A 17349-nucleotide genomic window follows, 5' to 3' on the forward strand; every position below is an offset into this window, starting at 1 on the left:
AGAATGTGCCTCTTCTGAGTTAAAGTGGAATGCTGAGGTTGGCCTTAGAGTTCTAAGAAAGTGAGAGGAGAGCTGGGAGTTTCAGTTTAAAACAGTTTAAAAGTGAGAGGAGAACCAGGAGTTTTAGTATACACTTGGAGTCTCTGTGTTTAAAACACTGAGAGGAGGGCAGCATAGAGTTCTGCTTTTGGCTGTATTAGAGGGCTTAACTCGGAGTTTGGTGACAGAGAGTTTGGTAAGGAGGACAAGAAGGTGCTCCTTGAGTTTTCTACCATTATTTAGAAAGAAAAGCAGTGGCCTTAGCAAGTGGGAACAGATGAGTATTTCTACTGTCTTTAATATTCTCTAAACTAGAGTAAGTAACATTAAAGAGAATAATTTAAGGATAAGTCATGGCAGCACAGCTTGGCCATGTATAATGCTCTTCCCTTGCAGTATGGAACATCAGAGACACTTCCAGTCTCTAGGGCACATATGCAGGATGTGTCTGCAGCTGCAGACACTCAAAATCCATGTTTTGGAGCTGGAGTTGCAGGGGATGACTGTAGAGCATCTAGAAGGATGAGATCTTTGTAGAAAGCATGTACAATGAGATAGTCACACTGCAGGTAAAGAGTGCAAAGGCAGAAAGGGAATGGATAACCATCACAGAGAGTAAGAGTACTAGACAAATAGTGCAGAAGTCCCTGGTTCCATCAACCTCCCTAACAGATTTTCAGTTTTGAATCCTGTTGGGGGCCATGTATCTCAGGGGAATGCAGCAAGAACCAGATCCGTGGCACCACACTCTGCTGAAAAAGATTGGTAGAGCAATATTGATGAGGAAATCTATTGTAAAGGGAACAGATAGACATTTATCTGGCCACAGATGTGAAGCTATGGTGCTGTATTGCCTCGTGAGTGCCAGGGTCAGGGATGTTACTAAATGGCTGCAAGACAATCTGAAAGGGAGGGTAAACAGTGAGAGCTTGTGGCCTATAGTGGTACCAAAAACGTAGGTAGAAGAAGTACAAGATCCTGAAAGCAGAATATAGGGAGATGAGAAATACATTTAAAAAGTAGAATCTCGGTGCGACATGCTAAAAGGTCAGGAATAAGAGAGTAGTTCAGATCAGTGTGTAGCTGGAGAGATGATGTAGAAGGGGAGAATTTAGAATCATGAGGCATTAGGACCAAATCTGGGGAAGATGGGATCTGTACAAGCTGGACCAACTGGGACCAATATCCTCACAGAGGTATTCACAAGTATTGTGGGAGAGAGTTTAAACTAGAGGGGGATGGGAACTGGAGAGGGAAACAAAGATAGAAACAAGAGACAGAAAGCAAAAATGGTAGGCAGTGGAAACTAAGGTTACCAACAAATAAGGCCATTGTACAAAATATGTGTAAAAATGTTAAAAAGGCAAGTCTAAAGGCACAGTATGTGAATACATGGTGCATTTGTGATAAGGTAGATGAATTAACAGTGCAAGTAGCTGTACATGTACGATAAGATTGCAATTACGGAGACATAGCTGCAGCATAACCAAGACTGGAACTTAATATCTAAAGGTAGTCAATATTTAGGAAGGATGAGCAAAAAGAGAAAGGAGGTGTGGTGGCACTGTAAATGGATGAAATCATTGCAGTAGTGAGAGCAAATCTAGATGTCAACTCAGTCTGGAAGGAGCTAAGAAGCAACAAGGGGCAAAAAACATAGTGGAAGTTGTCTTTCGACCTCCGAGCAGTAGTGGTAACATAGGGAAAATTAAAGATGTATGTATCAAAATGGATGACTTTAATCTGCATATAGATTGGGCAAACCAAATTAGCATCAGTATTGTGGCAGATAAATACTGGAATGTGTACAAGTTTTTTCTAGACTAATATATTGAGGAACCAATTAAGAAACATGCAGGGGTTAATTAATAATGTGTATGGTCCTTTAGGGAACAGTGACCATAACATGATAAAATTCTTCCATTAGGATGGAAAATGAAGTAGTCCAATCTGAAACTGCTATGCTAAAACTAAACAAAAGAAATAACAAAGATATGAGGTTTGGATTAGGGAACTTTATTGAAAGACATGACAATGTATAGGCAATGGTTAATATTTAAGGAATGAATGTATGCATCTCAATTAATTTCTGGCACAAAAATATGACTGACAAAGTAGCCCAACCATGGCTAACAAAAATGATATCATATTAAGTTGTTAGAAAAAGTAGCAATCTGAGGATAAGGAGCAGTTTTGAATTTAGCAAACGACGGCCAAGATATTAATCAAGAGAAAAAGGAGCATGAGAGTAAACTTGCAAGGAACATAAAAACGGATTGTAGAAGCTTCTATAAGTATGCCAAAAGTAAAAGATTAGCCAAGATAAATGTCCCTTACAATCTGCAATAATTTAAAATGGAGAACAAAGAAATAGCAGAGCACTTAAACAATTACTTTAGTTCCGTCTTCATGGAGGAAGATCTAAATAACTTGCTAGAAAAGCTAGGGAATCAAGGGTCTAATGAGAAGGAGCAATTCTTATAGTGCTTCAAGTGGCCATTCAGCCCATCGTGTCTGCACTGACTCTCTCAGACAGCATACCTTACCCAGGCCCTATGCCCTACCCAATCCCCGTAAACCCACACATTTACTATGCATAATCCATCTAACCTACAGATTTTGTGATACTAAGGGGCAATTTAGCATGGCCAATCCACCTAATCTGCACGTCTTTAGTCTGTGGGAGGAAACCAGAGCACCTGGAGGAAACCCACGCAGACATGGGGAGAATATGCAGACTCCACACAGTCAGTCACCCAAGGCGAGAATTGAACCTGAGTCCTGTTAACCACTATGCCCCCATGCCACCCTTGAATTAATATTACTAAAAAATAGTGCTGGAGAAATTAATGGGACTGAAAGCTGATAAATCTCCAGGGCCTGATAATTAACATCCCAGGACACTAAAGGTATTGACCATGGACATAATGGTTGGTTATCATCTTCCAAAATGTTATAGATTTTGGAACAGTCCCGGCAGCTTTTAAAGAGAGGGAGGGAGAAAATAGTTACTGATTGGTTAGCCTAACATCCAAGGCATCCCGGTGGCACAGTGGTTAGTACTGCTGCCTCACAGCACCAGGGAAGCTGGGTTTGATTCCCAGCTTGGATCACTATCTTTGCAGAGTCTGCATGTTCTCCCCGTGTCTGCACGTTCTCCCTGTGCCAATGCAGGCTTCCTCCCATATTTCAAAAGATGTGCTGTTTAGGAAAGATGTGCTGGTTAGGTGTATTGGCCATGCTAAATTCTCCCTCAGTATACCTGAACGGATGCCAGAATGTGACGACTAGGGGATTTTCACAGCAATTTCATTGCAGTGTTAGTGTACATCTACTTGTGACACTAATAAATAAACATTAATCAATAGGGAAAATGCTAGCATCTATAACAAAAGGATGTGGTAACAGGACACTCAGAAGACATTAATGGGATTAGACAAAGTCAGTATGGATTCATGAAAGGGAAATCATGTTGGACAAACCTGCTGGAGTTTTTTTGGGAGTATAAATAGCAGAATAGATAAGGGAGAACCAGGGATGTAGTGTATTTGGATTTTCAGAAGTTGTTGCTACCCCACATAGGAGATTAATGCGCAAAATTAAAGCGCATGAGATTGGGGTAATATATTGGCATAGATTGAGAATTTGTTAGCAGACAGAAACTGGAGAGTAGAAATAAATGGGTCTTTCTAAGGTGGTGACTATTGCGGTCCCACAGGGATCAGTGCTTGGGCCCCAGCTACTCACTCTCTCTATGATTTGGGTGAGGTAGTCAAATGTACTATTTCTAAATTTGCTGACAACACAGAACTGGGTGGGAATGTGAATGCTGAGGATCTTAAGAGGCTTCAGAGTGATTTAGGCCAGTTGAGTGAGTGGACAAATACATGGTAGATGCAGTATAATGTGAATAAGGAAAAATAGAATGTTAGAGTATTATTTACATGGTGATAAGTTTGGGAAATGTTAATGTACAAAGGGACCTGGGTGTCCTTGTACACCAGTCACTAAAAACAAGCATGTAGGCGCAGCAAACAGCTAAGAAGGCAAGTTGTAAAATAGCCTTCGTTGCAAGAGGACTTGAGTACAGGAACAAGGATGTCAGCTATACAAGGTCTTGGTGAGACCCCACCTGGAGTATTATGTTTAATTTTGGCCTCCATATCTAAGAAAGGATATAATTGCCGTAGAGGGAGTGCAGCAATGATTCACCAGACTGATTCCTGGGATGGCAGGGTTGTCATATGAGGAGAGATTGGGCCAACAAGCTTTATATTCACTAGGGTTCGGAAGTACGAGAGGGAATCTCACTGACAATCTTTCCTTCAATGTCAACAAAATGAAGGAGATGGTCATTGACTTCAGGAAGTCTAGTGGAGGGCATGCCTGTCTACATAATGAGGATGAAGTCGAAGTATTCGAGAGCTTCAAGTTTTTAGCTGTATAGATCACCAACAACCTGTCCTGGCCCCTCCATGCGGATGCTGTAGTTAAGAAAGCCCACCAATGCCTCTGCTTTCTCAGGAGACTAAGGAAATTTGGCATTCCTGCTACAACTCTCTCCAACTTCTACTGTTACACCATAAAAGGCATTCTTTCTGGTTATATCACAGCTTAGTATGGCTCCTGCTCTGTCCAAGATCGCAGGAAACTGCAGGGGGTCGTGAATGAATCCCAGTCCATCACTCAAACCAGCCTCCCATCAATTGACACTGTTTACAATTGCCGTTGCTTGGTAAAGCAGCCAGCATAATCAAGGACCCCATGCACCCCAGACATGCTCTCATCCACCTTCTTCCGTTGGGAGAAAGATGCAAAAGTCTGAGATCACATACCAACTGCTTCAAAAACAGCTTCCTCACTGTTACCTCATATTAAGTTGATCTTTTTCTTCACCCTATCTATGACTGTAACACTGCATGCCGCACTCTCTCCTTTCCTCCTCTATGTACAGTATGCTTTGTATAGCGCACAAGAAACAAAATCTTTCACTGTACACTGATACACGTAACAGTAAATCAAATCAGATGAAGAATATAAAATTCTGACAGACTGGATACAGGGATGGACTTGAAGGGTCAAATGGGCTACTCCTATTATTTTTATCTTCTGTGTCTTTGCCTTGGCAGTACTTCTCAAGTTCTTCATTGCAATGCTGCAGCTTATGTTTCTCTTCCAATCACTGCTTGGGTTCATTTACAGGATGTTGTGTTCCCTGCGCCATCCCCCGACTAAAACGTCAGTCAGGAACCTGTCCACAAGGAAACAAGCTGTCCTACAGCCATTTTACATGTGGCAGGTTGTTCATAGGCTCCTCGGGAAGACTTCTGTTCCCATCATACCATAAAGAGCTGCGCGCAGCTCTGTAGTCTGTATTCTGGTTGGTAGTTGGTGACTAGTGGAGTGTCGCAGGGATCGGTGCTGGGGCCTCAACTGTTTACCATTTACATAGATGATCTGAAGGAGGGGGCGGAGTGTAGGGTAATGAAATTTGCTGATGATATGAAGAGTGGAAAAGCAATTTGCGTTTAAGGCGCGGAAAGTCTGCAGAGAGATCTGGATAGGCTGAGTGAGTGGGCGAGGACCTGGCAGATGGAGTATAATGTTAGCAAGCGTGAGGTTATCTACTTTGGTAGAAATAGTAGTGGGAGGGATTATTATTTAAAGGGCAAAAAGCTGCAGCATGCTACAATGCAGAAGGACCTGGGGGTCCTTGTGCACGAATTGCAAAAACCCAGTCTGCAGGTGCAGCAGGTGATCAAGAAGGCGAATGGAATGTTGGCCTTTATGGCGAGGGGGATAGAATATAAAAGCAAGGAGGCCTTGCTGCAACTGCACAGGGCACTGGTGAGGCTGCAACTGGGGTACTGTGTGCAGTTTTGGTCGCCGCATTTGCGAAAGGATATATTGGCCTTGGAGGGAGTGCAGAGAAGGTTCGCTAGGCTGATACTAGAGATGAGGGGGTTAGCCTATGAGGAGAGATTGAATAGACTGGGTCTGTACTTGTTGGAGATTAGAAGGCTGAGGGGAATCTTATAGAGAGACATATAAGATAATGAAGGGGATAGATAGGGGAAAGTAGAGAGATTCTTCCCACTTAGAAAGGATAGCAGAACTAGAGGGCACAGCCTCAAAATAAGAGAGGGGGGGTGCAGTTTAGATCGGAGTTGAGGAGGAACTTCTTCACTCAACGGGTGGTGAGTCTCTGGAACTCTCTGCCCATTGAAGTGGTGGAAGCTACCTCACTGAATATATTTAAGTCACGGGTAGATAGGTTTCTGATAGACAAGGGAATTAAGGGTTATGGGGAGAAAGCGGGAAAGTGGAACTGGTCCACTTCAGATCAGCCATGATCTTGTTGAATGGCAGGGCAGGCTCGAAGGGCTAGATGGCCTACTCCTGCTCCTGTTTCTTATGTTCTCAGCAGCCAGGTTTGAGTGGTGGCTTCTGCGTTTAGAGTAGCTAAGAGTAGTGGGTGAGAAGGGGATTGGGAGAGGTTTAAATATCAACAAAGAATGACAAAGAAGTTGATAAAGAAGGGTAGGATAAACTATGAAGCTGGGCTAGCGCTTAATATAAAAAAGGATAGTAAGAGTTTTTATAAATATATGAAAAGGAAGAGGCTGACTAGAGTGAACGTTGGACCCTTAGAGGATGAGAAGGGGGACTTAGTGGTAGGGGATGGGGAAATGGCTGAGGCCTTGAATAACTTTTTTGTTTCGGTCTTCACGGAGGAGGACGTGAATAATTTGCCGGGTGTTAGCGACGGAAAGATGGTAGGAGTGGAGGGCCTGAATGACATTATTGTTACTAGAGAGGCAGTGCTCGAAAGACTGGAGGGACTGATTGTGGACAAGTCCCCAGGACCGGATGGAATGCATCCAAGGGTTCTGAAAGAAATGGCAGAGGAGATAGTCGATGCCTTGGTGATTATTTTCCAAACCTCGCTGGATTCCGGGGAAGTGCCGGAAGATTGGAAAACAGCTAATGTTACACCGTTGTTTAAGAAGGGTGGCAGGCAAAAGGCAGGGAATTATAGGCCGGTTAGTTTAACGTCTGTTGTAGGTAAAATGTTAGAATCCGTGATCAAGGAGAAAATAGCAAGGCATCTTGAGGAGAATTGCCTTTTAGAGCAGACGCAGCACGGTTTCGTTAAGGGGAAGTCGGGTCTGATGAATTTATTGGAGTTCTATGGAGATGTGTCTAGGGCGGTGGATAGAGGAGAGCCGGTGGATGTGGTCTTTCTTGATTTTCAGAAGGCGTTTGATAAGGTGCCGCACAAGAGGTTATTACAGAAGGTCAGGGGGTATGGAGTTGGGGGTAGGTGTTAGCGTGGATTGGGGATTGGCTGTCAAATAGGAGGCAGAGAGTGGGGGTCAACGGGTGCTATTCGGATTGGCGGTTGGTGACTAGTGGAGTGCCCCAGGGGTCGGTGCTGGGGCCTCAGCTATTCACCATTTATATAGATGATCTGGAGGAGGGAACCGAGTGTATGGTGTTGAAATTTGTTGATGACACCAAGATTGGTGGAACGGCAAATTGTGCGGAGGGTGTGGAAAGTCTGCAGAAGGATCTAGATAGGCTGGGCGAATGGGCCAGGAACTGGCAAATGGAATTTAATGTTGGCAAGTGTGAAGTTGTTCACTTTGGTAGGAATAATGGTAGGAAGGACTATTACTTACATGGCGAAAAACTGCAGCATGCAACGGTGCAGAGGGACCTCGGGGTCCTTGTGCATGAGTCGCAAAAACCCAGCCTGCAGGTGCAGCAGGTGGTCAGGAAGGCGAATGGGATGCTGGCCTTCATAGCGAGGAGGATTGAATATAAAAGTGGGGAGGTCTTGCTGCAACTGTACAGGGCACTGGTGAGGCCGCAGCTGGAGTTGTGTGTGCAGTTTTGGTCGCCGCACTTATGCAAAGATATTTTGGCCTTGGAGGGAGTGCAGAGGAGGTTTACTAGGCTGATTCCGGAGTTGAGGGGGTTGAGCTATGAGGAGAGGCTGAATAAACTAGGCTTGTATGCGTTAGAGTTTAGAAGAATGAGGGGAGATCTCATTGAGACATATATGATGATGAATGGGATGGATAGGATAGAGGTGGAGAGGCTCTTCCTGCTCAGAAAAGACAGTAGGACTAGAGGGCACAGCCTCAAGATAAAGGGGGGGGGGGGGGGGGGGCGGTTTAGAACGGAGTTGAGGAGGAACTTCTTCACTCAAAGGGTGGTGAATCTCTGGAATTCTCTGCCCGTTGAAGTGGTGGAGGCTGCCTCGCTAAATATATTTAAGACGCGGGTTGATAGGTTTTTGATAGGCAAGGGGATTAAGGGTTATGGGGAGAGGGCAGGAATGTGGAACTGAGACACGACAGATCAGCCATGATCTTATTGAATGGCGGGGCAGGCTCGAAGGGCTAGATGGCCTACTCCTGCTCCTATTTCTTATGTTCTTATGCTGGATCTACAAGCCGTTCCCAAGCAAAAGGAGATTATGGACAGAAGTTAAGTCTGGTGAATTGGTAGACTCTGGCTAGCAGGCCGTATTGAGAGTGGGTTTGGGAGCAGGGTTTGAGAGGCAAGATTGGGAGTGGCCAGAGTTAAAGGGAGAGGGTATGATCTTGGGAAGGTGCCTCCAATGGGCAGAAGGAGACTATCAGAGGAAGTTCTTTCCATGCCCCCCTTGGCCAGCATCAGTTTGCACAGTAAAACCCACCTGGCTACCAACTTGGTGTAAGCCTCTCTGTTGTGGATAAAGTAGCAGTGGGGGACGACTACTACTTTAGGAGCCTCAGTAGGCCCAAAGATGTGTGACCCGACTGATGTTCCCACCCATCTCTATAAAATGGAAGGCAAGTTGGGAATGGGTGGGAGATCTGTGGAAGGCCACATGCTGCATTCTATGAGCCCCTTTACCTTCAAACACAATGATGGTTGAGTAAAATCCAATCCTACATGCCTATCTTCCACCACTTTTTCTGCTTCTTGCTGTGTCTGCTCTGCTTGTTTCATATTTTTAAAATTCTTCAGCATTTTTCACAGTTCATTATTCATCTGCAGTAAATTCTTCTCCAACTGGGATATAATGTTAAGCTACATCTACAGATCATTACTTTGCTGCCTGAATTCAGTGCTGTCATTTCTTTTGCAAGTTCTTATATTTGAAGCATGTGCTTTTGTAGTTTTCACCTAAGGTTCACGATTTTCCACTTGAACATCTCTTTTGCTAACTGTATGGCCTGCAGTATCTCTTTGTTATGCTCTGTTACAGCATGCCAAGTTATGTCCAGCTCAGACTTCAGTCTCTCTCGGTCAACAACTTTATTATCTAGTTCTATCTTTTCATCCTGGAGTGCTGTAAGTTTCTGAAAAGCTGCTTTTTTCACAGCCCCAACTTCCTGAATTAGCTTTTTTTCTTTCAATATTGGCCTAGAGAATTTCAGTATCTGGCTTCAACCCATTCATTTGATTTTGCGTGTTATATGGCAGTGGAATTTACCCAATTTCTAGGCTTTGTGGTTTTGCCAATTTTTTTTCAATCCTTTGGCGCGTTCTTTCAAGCTTTCCTTTCAGTTCTTTTGGTTCGTTACTTGGGGAATGAATCACTGGTTTCTTTGAACCAATCGTGACATGATACTCAGTCAGCTCATCAAAGCACTCTTGATACATGTGGGCAAGATCTTTCTTGCTTCTGATCGGATAGTGCTTTCAAGGGGATGTACTATCTTCAACTCTGAGACATCACTTTCGTGCTTTTCTGAAGTCAGCTGCAGCTCTTTGCAACTGTTGAACCCAATTTGCACTACTGAATCATCTATTTCCCTGATGTAGAACATGCAGTTAATGTCTCTTCTCTTGTGTATGCCTCTGATTTGGGTATTTCCTAGCTGTCAAATCTGTTTCCCTGTAGTTTGAGTGCCTTTCCTTAGGTACCTATTTTCATTCAGATTTTCAGAAAGATATTCTAATATAATCTGGGATGATTGTTCTGTGCTCCAGTATCAAGTTTCAACTTCAGATTAATGATTATGGGCTTATTTCTCACCTTCTTCCTGATCTGAATGGTTATGTGAATTTCTTTTCTTTGAGAGCAGTTGTATTGCTCCTATATTTGTTGTATCCTCAAACTCATTGCCATTTTTCACCTGTGAATGTTTTGAGTTTTTTTCCCTTTGTATTCACCTTGTTGCTCTGCCTGTGGTAATTCCTTTACCATAATTTTTCTTTGTAGTACACATCTTTCCTGAGTGATTAGACTTTCCACAATCTCTGAAGTTTAATCTGTATGCGGGACGTTTCCTACTGTCTGAATTTGTGGTCATCCACAGCTGTTGCGTATCTTTCTCTGTCTCTAAAGTGTTGTTTCACTGCATCAGTACTGCTGTCTTTCCCCTTCACTTAAATGAGGGCTAGCAGTTTGATGGCTAGTGTCTTCATCTGCCTATTCGTGCCTTCATGTGCTTTGGCAGTGTCAATTGTCAATGATATTGTGAGCTTGTCCTGTACCATTAGAGATTTTTGTACATCAGAGTATGCGGAGTCCCAGCTCAGCTGATCTACCAGGCTTTCATCTATTTCTTCACATTGACGTTTTTTGGCTATGTTGCTCAGTGCTGTTGAGAAACTGTCAACAGGTACACCTGGTATTTGCCTCAAGCTTTGAAATTCACATTGGTGGATCCAATGGTTTGACTTTGGCTGGAGGTGCATCCTGAATTTCTCAAACGCTTTTTGCGTTCTTACTGTCATGCTCACTCGTCTCCCAGCTATTAAATACATCTAAACCTTTTTCTCCTATCCACAATTTGTACTCGGTTGTCCCATTCCACTTCGCTCGTGGCTTTTAGAAAGCTACTAAATGTCAGTATATCACTTATGCTTATTTTTCTCAAATATCTCTGTGACAATGTCAGTTTCCCCATTCATCCTGAGCTGGAGCTGAGCACTCATTGCTGCAGTGTCAGCCATTTTTGTGTTGACAATTCACTCTTTTTTTTTCTCTCTAACGTTGATTTGGATTGATTTTTCTCAATCTAATTCAACATTTATTTCACTTTTAATGTTTTGGTTTTGCACACACACCTTCTGCCACCACATTATATCTTGTGGTTTTTCGAAATTTTTACCTTTTAAACACAAATGCTGGAGCTTGATCGAATGTATTTCCCAGATCATACCATGTGCTGTGGATTGATGAATTGTTGCTTGGCACCCTAACTGCGGTGCAGGAGTGAGTGATGTGGCACGTTGGATACTTGTGTAAACATACATATGAACATGTAGTCCCTAACTCATTGGAATAATATAAGAGTATAGCAATAGTAATATAAAAGTGCCAACATTTAGACAATAACCAATTGCTTAATTACGATCCCAAGCCTTGTTTGTATAACCAGTGCAGGAATTCAAATAATTATGTTTAATCCATTTCAAACATAGCTGCAGACAAAAAAAAATGTTTAAACTGTTATAAGTTGTATTGGCTAATTTCCTGAAGCCTTGAAAACATTAGTGAACTAAATGTGGCTTCAACTGTATTACTTTTGCATAAACTCTCAGTTAACAGTTTCCATGCGTGTTCTTCTAGGGCGAAAATTGGAGACTTATTAGCCACCAGGGGTTCTTGCTCTTTAGTGAGTTACTGAAATAATCTTTATTGAATTGACAGGTGTACACTTAATGGCAGAGTCAATTCCTGCTGTTTGCTTTCACGTTGAATTAAACCAAGATTAAGTATTCAGTGTTTTTAAAGGCATTTAATTTTTAACTAGAAAAGTATTCAGTTCATACAGTTACTAAAATCTTGCTGAGTGCTTTATCTCTTAACTATTTATGGAATTACTTTTGAGGAGAGTTGAGAGGCTCTCTTAGCATCAATTCACAGATTATGTATCTGACCTTTTTAGCTGAGGACAATATTATGTCTTGATTTTAAATGTATTTTCTTTGCACTTTTTAATCCATCTGACAGGAACAAGTGTTTTATATTTATTCTGTTTAAATGTATTTTTTGACTCTATGATAATTGTATCTGTAAAAAGGTGATTTTTCCTCATAGTGTAAGCATTCCAGAAAAGAAAGCATGAAACTGATGCTCAAGTGTTGAGTATGGTGGACAGGTTGCATCCACGCATTCCAGGTTGGATATGCTCTGATCCCAGTATTGATAATATAGGCATCAAGAGCATGCAACCAGGTGTTGGGCACTTCATTAAAGGAGCCTAATGCCTGTTTGAAGCTCATTTTGCAACTCAAATTATTTATACTCGCCATGCCCCAATTACAGTTAGTATTACCTTTTGATTAAGTTTTACAATGCATGTTAAATACAGTACATTTTGACTATTATGCATTGCAGTACACATAAGTTTGTTCTTAAACAAGTAGACTTCTTTTTACTTGCAGGTGGAGAACAGACCCAAGTACTATGGAAGAGAGTGAGTGCAGGTTTAGTTTTTAATTTTGTATTTTCTGAAGCTCCTTGCTTAATTATGTTTTAGATAGAGTTGTGAAAAAAAGTTGAATTGAATGAAAATTATATTCTATACATTTCTGCCGTAGCTGCAAGTTTGTGAGCTTTAATAGGATTACTTGCCTTACTGTTCTTTCCATTCACTGTCCCTAATAATATATAACTTGTAGTTAAGGTCATTTATTGCAATGTAATTGAAAAGAACTTTACATAGAATTACATTGGCCATACAGCAGTGAAACCTATCCAAGCCAATGTTTATGCTCCACTCCAGCTTTCTCCTATCTTTCCTCACCTCATCTAATTATGTCAGCGTAGCCCTCCACTTCCCCCATCCATTACTATTATTGTGTCTTATATCTCTCTGAAATATTCTGAAGAGCTTCATATACAGTGAAATGCTTTGACATGCAGAATCAAATACATAGCATGACTTGTATAGTGAGCACTGTATGTCCTTTTGAAGAGTCGTGGGCTACAAATGGTATGTATAAACAGAATTACTCACCTCTGCTATAGGCAAAATGTTCAATGACTAACACAATTCATGCTGACAGTTTACCCATCAAATTTAAATGACACACAAAGCTGAAAAGGGCGCATGCCTGATTTGCTGTCATCAGATGAGTGACTCATCTGAGTCACTATGCTAGACTAGTATCTTAATCTTTAATGTTTACCATGACCCACATGTATGCCAACTTTTTTAGCTCAAGATGTTTTGCAGCACCAAATACAATACTTGAAGTTACATTCACATTTCTACCTTTGCATTCTCTGTGCAGTGTTTGTGTATTTAAGATACGCCCATTATGGCGATTAGGGGCGCTCATCTTGCCCCTGGGCAAGAGATCCAATTACTTGTACAATTAATGTGCTGGACCTCATAAAATTTGTGTAGAAAATGACTTTAGATATTAATTTATCCAGAGAGTTTATGTTGCCAGTATTTACTAGTAGTTTACCCACCCAGACATCTCTGAAAAGGAATGCACGTTTCTCTGCATCACTATATTCAGAACTTTTCAGTCAGAAGACTAAAGCTTAGTGTCATTCTGGACATTTGTTTTTGTGCAAGTAAGCATTAAATATTCTAATTGAATCAATGGATTTCTAGATAGGTAGTAGAATTTCTGTTTAATGTTGTAAAATAGTAAAATTGTGCATTGGGAGGAACCACACGTACTACTATTACTAGGTATTAAAGAAAAATCACGACTGGGATTAAACATTTCAGGGCATAACACATTATGAAAAGATAGAGAAGGATAAAAGGGAAGTGGAATAGCGGTGTTTATCTGGAGTAATGCAATGACAGTAATAAAAAGTGACACAACTAACAGCAAGAAAAAATGAATAGCAATTAAAAAAAGGAAGGATTAATCACACTAATGGCTCTAGTCAAAAGACCACTTAATAGTAGAAGGAAGGCGGAGGAAAAGACATGCAGACCACTTTGGAAATTGAGTAATGAACAAAGTATAATAATCATGGGATATTACTTGGACAGAAGAGGTAGGAAATAGAGTTCTTATTATTTCTACAGGACACCTTTCTAACCCAGTATATTTAAAAAATGCAACAAGGGAAGGTTCACTGTTGGATCTGCTAATGGAAGGTGAGCACAGTAAGAAGCCTCACAACACCAGGTTAAAGTCCAGTAGATTTATTTGGTAGCACAAGCTTTCAGAGCCCTGTCCCTTCTTTGGGTGAGCCCTGTCCCTTCTTTGGGTGAGCCCTGTCCCTTCTTTGGGTGAGCCCTGTCCCTTCTTTGGGTGAGCCCTGTCCCTTCATCACTCAGCTAATGAAGTGGCAGTGCTCCAAAAGCTTGTGCTACCAAATAAACCTGTTGGCCTGTAACCTAGTGTTGTGAGACTTACTGTGTTTACCCCAGTCCAACGCCAGCATCTCCATATAATGGAAGGTAAACCAGACCCAATACAGAGAAGTAAAAGTAGGGGAACATCTTGGCAATAGTGACCATAACACAATATGTTTTATGATAACGATCTGGAGGACATAGGTATAATAAAAAGTAGATGGGCAAAAAGCTGATTTTTGAGGGGCTGAGAATAGAACTTATGAAAATAAAATCAATACCAATATTGAAAAAAGTGATAGAATTACAATGTTAATCATTTACAACTGTGTTCAACAGATTACGGGAAAATACATTCCACAAATAAGAAGGAATAAACTAAACACCAGTGAGACTCCATGGACGAGCAAAGTCATAAGGAAACAACTGAAAGTTAGGAAAGGGGCGTGTAAATGGACAACAGAGGAGCACATGATGAGAGAAAATTTGATAAGATTAGGAGAGCTATGAAATAAACAGTTAGGATGGCAAAGGAGAACAATGAAATAAAGTTATCAAAGATCATAAAAATAAAATATTTTACAGACACCTATCAAAAAGGCTGTGCTGAGAATAGGGACTGACAGGATAATATCACAGGTGACGGGAAATAGAAGAAATATTAAATAATTATTTAACATTGTTATTTACCAAGGCTATAGAACTTCTAGGTATGATATTGAATTATGAAATGAGAAATGAGATAATTGAATTTAAAATTTTTTTTAAAAAGGGATGTATTGAGGAAAATACAGTCAAATTCGATGAGGATGGAGTCCGTTCGCCAGATTCTTTGCATCCACATGTTTTAAAAGACTCCAGAGAAGTGGTGCAGAATCATTTCTGCACTTTATTTAATAATTCATGTGAAAAAGGTACAGTGCCTGAAGACTGGTGGATAGCTAATGTAATTCCTATATTTAAGAAAGGGAACAGAACATGTACAGGAAATATAGACTGGTCACCTTAACATCATTAGTGGGGAAAATAATGTAAACTCTACTAAAGCTGAAAGTAGCTGAATTTCCAGTAGTTTTGTATTATATTGTAAAGTCCGCATGGATTCCAACCAGGAAAATTTTGCTGTGTCAACCTATTTAGTTTTGCGTGGCAGTAACAGAGAGAGTAGGTAGTGGAATGGATGTAATTTATCTGGATTTTCAAAAGGCCTTTGATAAGGTCCCCATAATAGAGTAATTGAGAAGATCTGAGAATGCAGAGTCAGGGGACAAATGACAGAATGAATTTTCAGCTGACTTCAATACAAAAAGCAGAGAGATGGGGGTAAAGGCCAGTTATTCAGAGTGGCAGAGGGTGGGAAGTGGTGCTCCACAAAGGCAGAACTAGGATCACTGCTGTTCATATTGTGGAATTTATAATCAAAAACATAGTTTCTAAATATAGATGACACCAAAGTGTTTGGTCCAGTGTTAGGGGGGAATGGAGGAATAGTCAGTACTGAGGAGGACTGCAACAAATTACAAAAGGACATTAATAAACTTGCAGAATGGGCAAATAATTGGCAAATGAAATTCAACACAGATAAATGTGAGGTAGGATATTTTTGGCAAGAAAAATGTGGAAGGTGCACAGTGAATTGAAGTAGAGGAACAAAGGAATCCCAGAGTACAAATTCACTCAAAGTTACACATAGATTAGCAAGGCCAAAAAAAAGCAAAAGGATGAAGCTTTCTTTTAGAAGGATAGACTTTGAGAAATAAGGAAGTTATTCTACCTTAATTAGGCCACTGTTAAGAGTACTGCCTGCAGTTCTATCATAATATTATAAAAATAATATAGAGACACCAGAAAAGGTGCAAAGAATATTTACGAGGATAATACTAGAAAGACATGGGTTTACATCAAAAAACATTCTCCTCTACACTTGCAGGGACAAAAAAGGCTGAGGGGGTGCCCTAATAGAGGTCTCTAAAATTATAAAAGATTCCGATAGAGTAGATATAAAGAGACTGCTTCTGCTTGTGAGAATGAGCATAATCACAGATCATCAATATAAGATAGTCACCAAAAAATCCAAAAGGGAATTCAGAGAAAACTCGTTGATTCAAAGGATAGTAAGAATGTGGAATTTGCAACTGTGGGGTGTGGTTGAAGCGAATAGTATAGATGCATTTAATGGGAAGCTAACAAGTATTTGAGAGAGAAGGGAATATAGAATTATGATGTGGATTTAGTCAAGGAAAGATAGGAAGAGGCTGAAGTGGAGCATGAACACTGGCATGGAAATGGTTGGATATCCTCTATAATCTGGGTTATATATCCTATATAATCTTACGTAGTCATTCTATTCAACTGTGACCCCACCCTTGGACCAGTATCAGGTAACCTAGTTCCCAACCACGAGCCTGTCCTGTACCAATTTGACCCTTCCTGGGACAGTATCAAATTCTGTCAGGTCTGAGGCAGCAGTATGGTGCAGTTGGCCTATAATTAGTAAACATTAGGATCTAGAAGTCCAATGGTATTGGAACTTTCAGGACAGGTTTGCAGGATTTTGATCCAGCAATAGTGAAGGAATGAGGATATAGTTCTTAAGTCCAGATGTATGTGACTTGGAATGGAGCTCGCAGGTGGTGCTGCCCTTGTTCTTGGCTGAAATTGAGAGTTTGGAAGGTGCTGTTGAAGGAGGCTTGGCACGCTGCAGCAGTGCATTTTGTTGATGATGCGTGCTGCTGTCACTGGGTGGAATCTTGTGGAGGTGATAAACACCTCTTGCACTATCTGCCTCCAGTGGCAGATATACAAGGCAGACCCTGTTCCAAATCCATTTCCCCATGACTTACTGTAAAACCTCTGTTCCCAAAATCGCTTCCCTCACTCAATCCACAGACCCTTTCCCTGGGCCATATCAGACTCCCCAGGCCTGCTAGATCCCGACTGTTTCACTATTCCAGGCCTAACATGTGCCTCCATCCCTGACACCACCTGAGAACTCTGGCAATCCCATGGCCCCCTAACCACCCACCTA

The 17349-nt window shown here is 41.3% G+C and overlaps 1 protein-coding gene across 3 annotated transcripts in view; it reads left to right on the forward strand.

Moving 5' to 3' along the window:
- chn1 (chimerin 1) overlaps positions 1-17349 on the forward strand; it is a 243940-nt gene that overhangs the window by 44618 nt on the left and 181973 nt on the right. For 2 of the 3 annotated variants that reach the window (XM_080198952.1, XM_080198954.1), the window contains one exon: positions 12436-12467. The exons of the other annotated variant lie outside the window; for it this stretch is intronic. In XM_080198952.1, the coding sequence (XP_080055078.1) occupies positions 12436-12467 (32 nt within the window). The remainder of the gene's footprint in view (positions 1-12435; positions 12468-17349) is intronic. 3 annotated transcript variants of the gene reach the window in all.

The sequence above is a fragment of the Carcharhinus amblyrhynchos genome, chromosome 11 (assembly GCF_965287045.1).
Source record: "Carcharhinus amblyrhynchos chromosome 11, sCarAmb.v2.hapA, whole genome shotgun sequence".
In the NCBI taxonomy this organism is placed as follows: domain Eukaryota; kingdom Metazoa; phylum Chordata; class Chondrichthyes; order Carcharhiniformes; family Carcharhinidae; genus Carcharhinus; species Carcharhinus amblyrhynchos.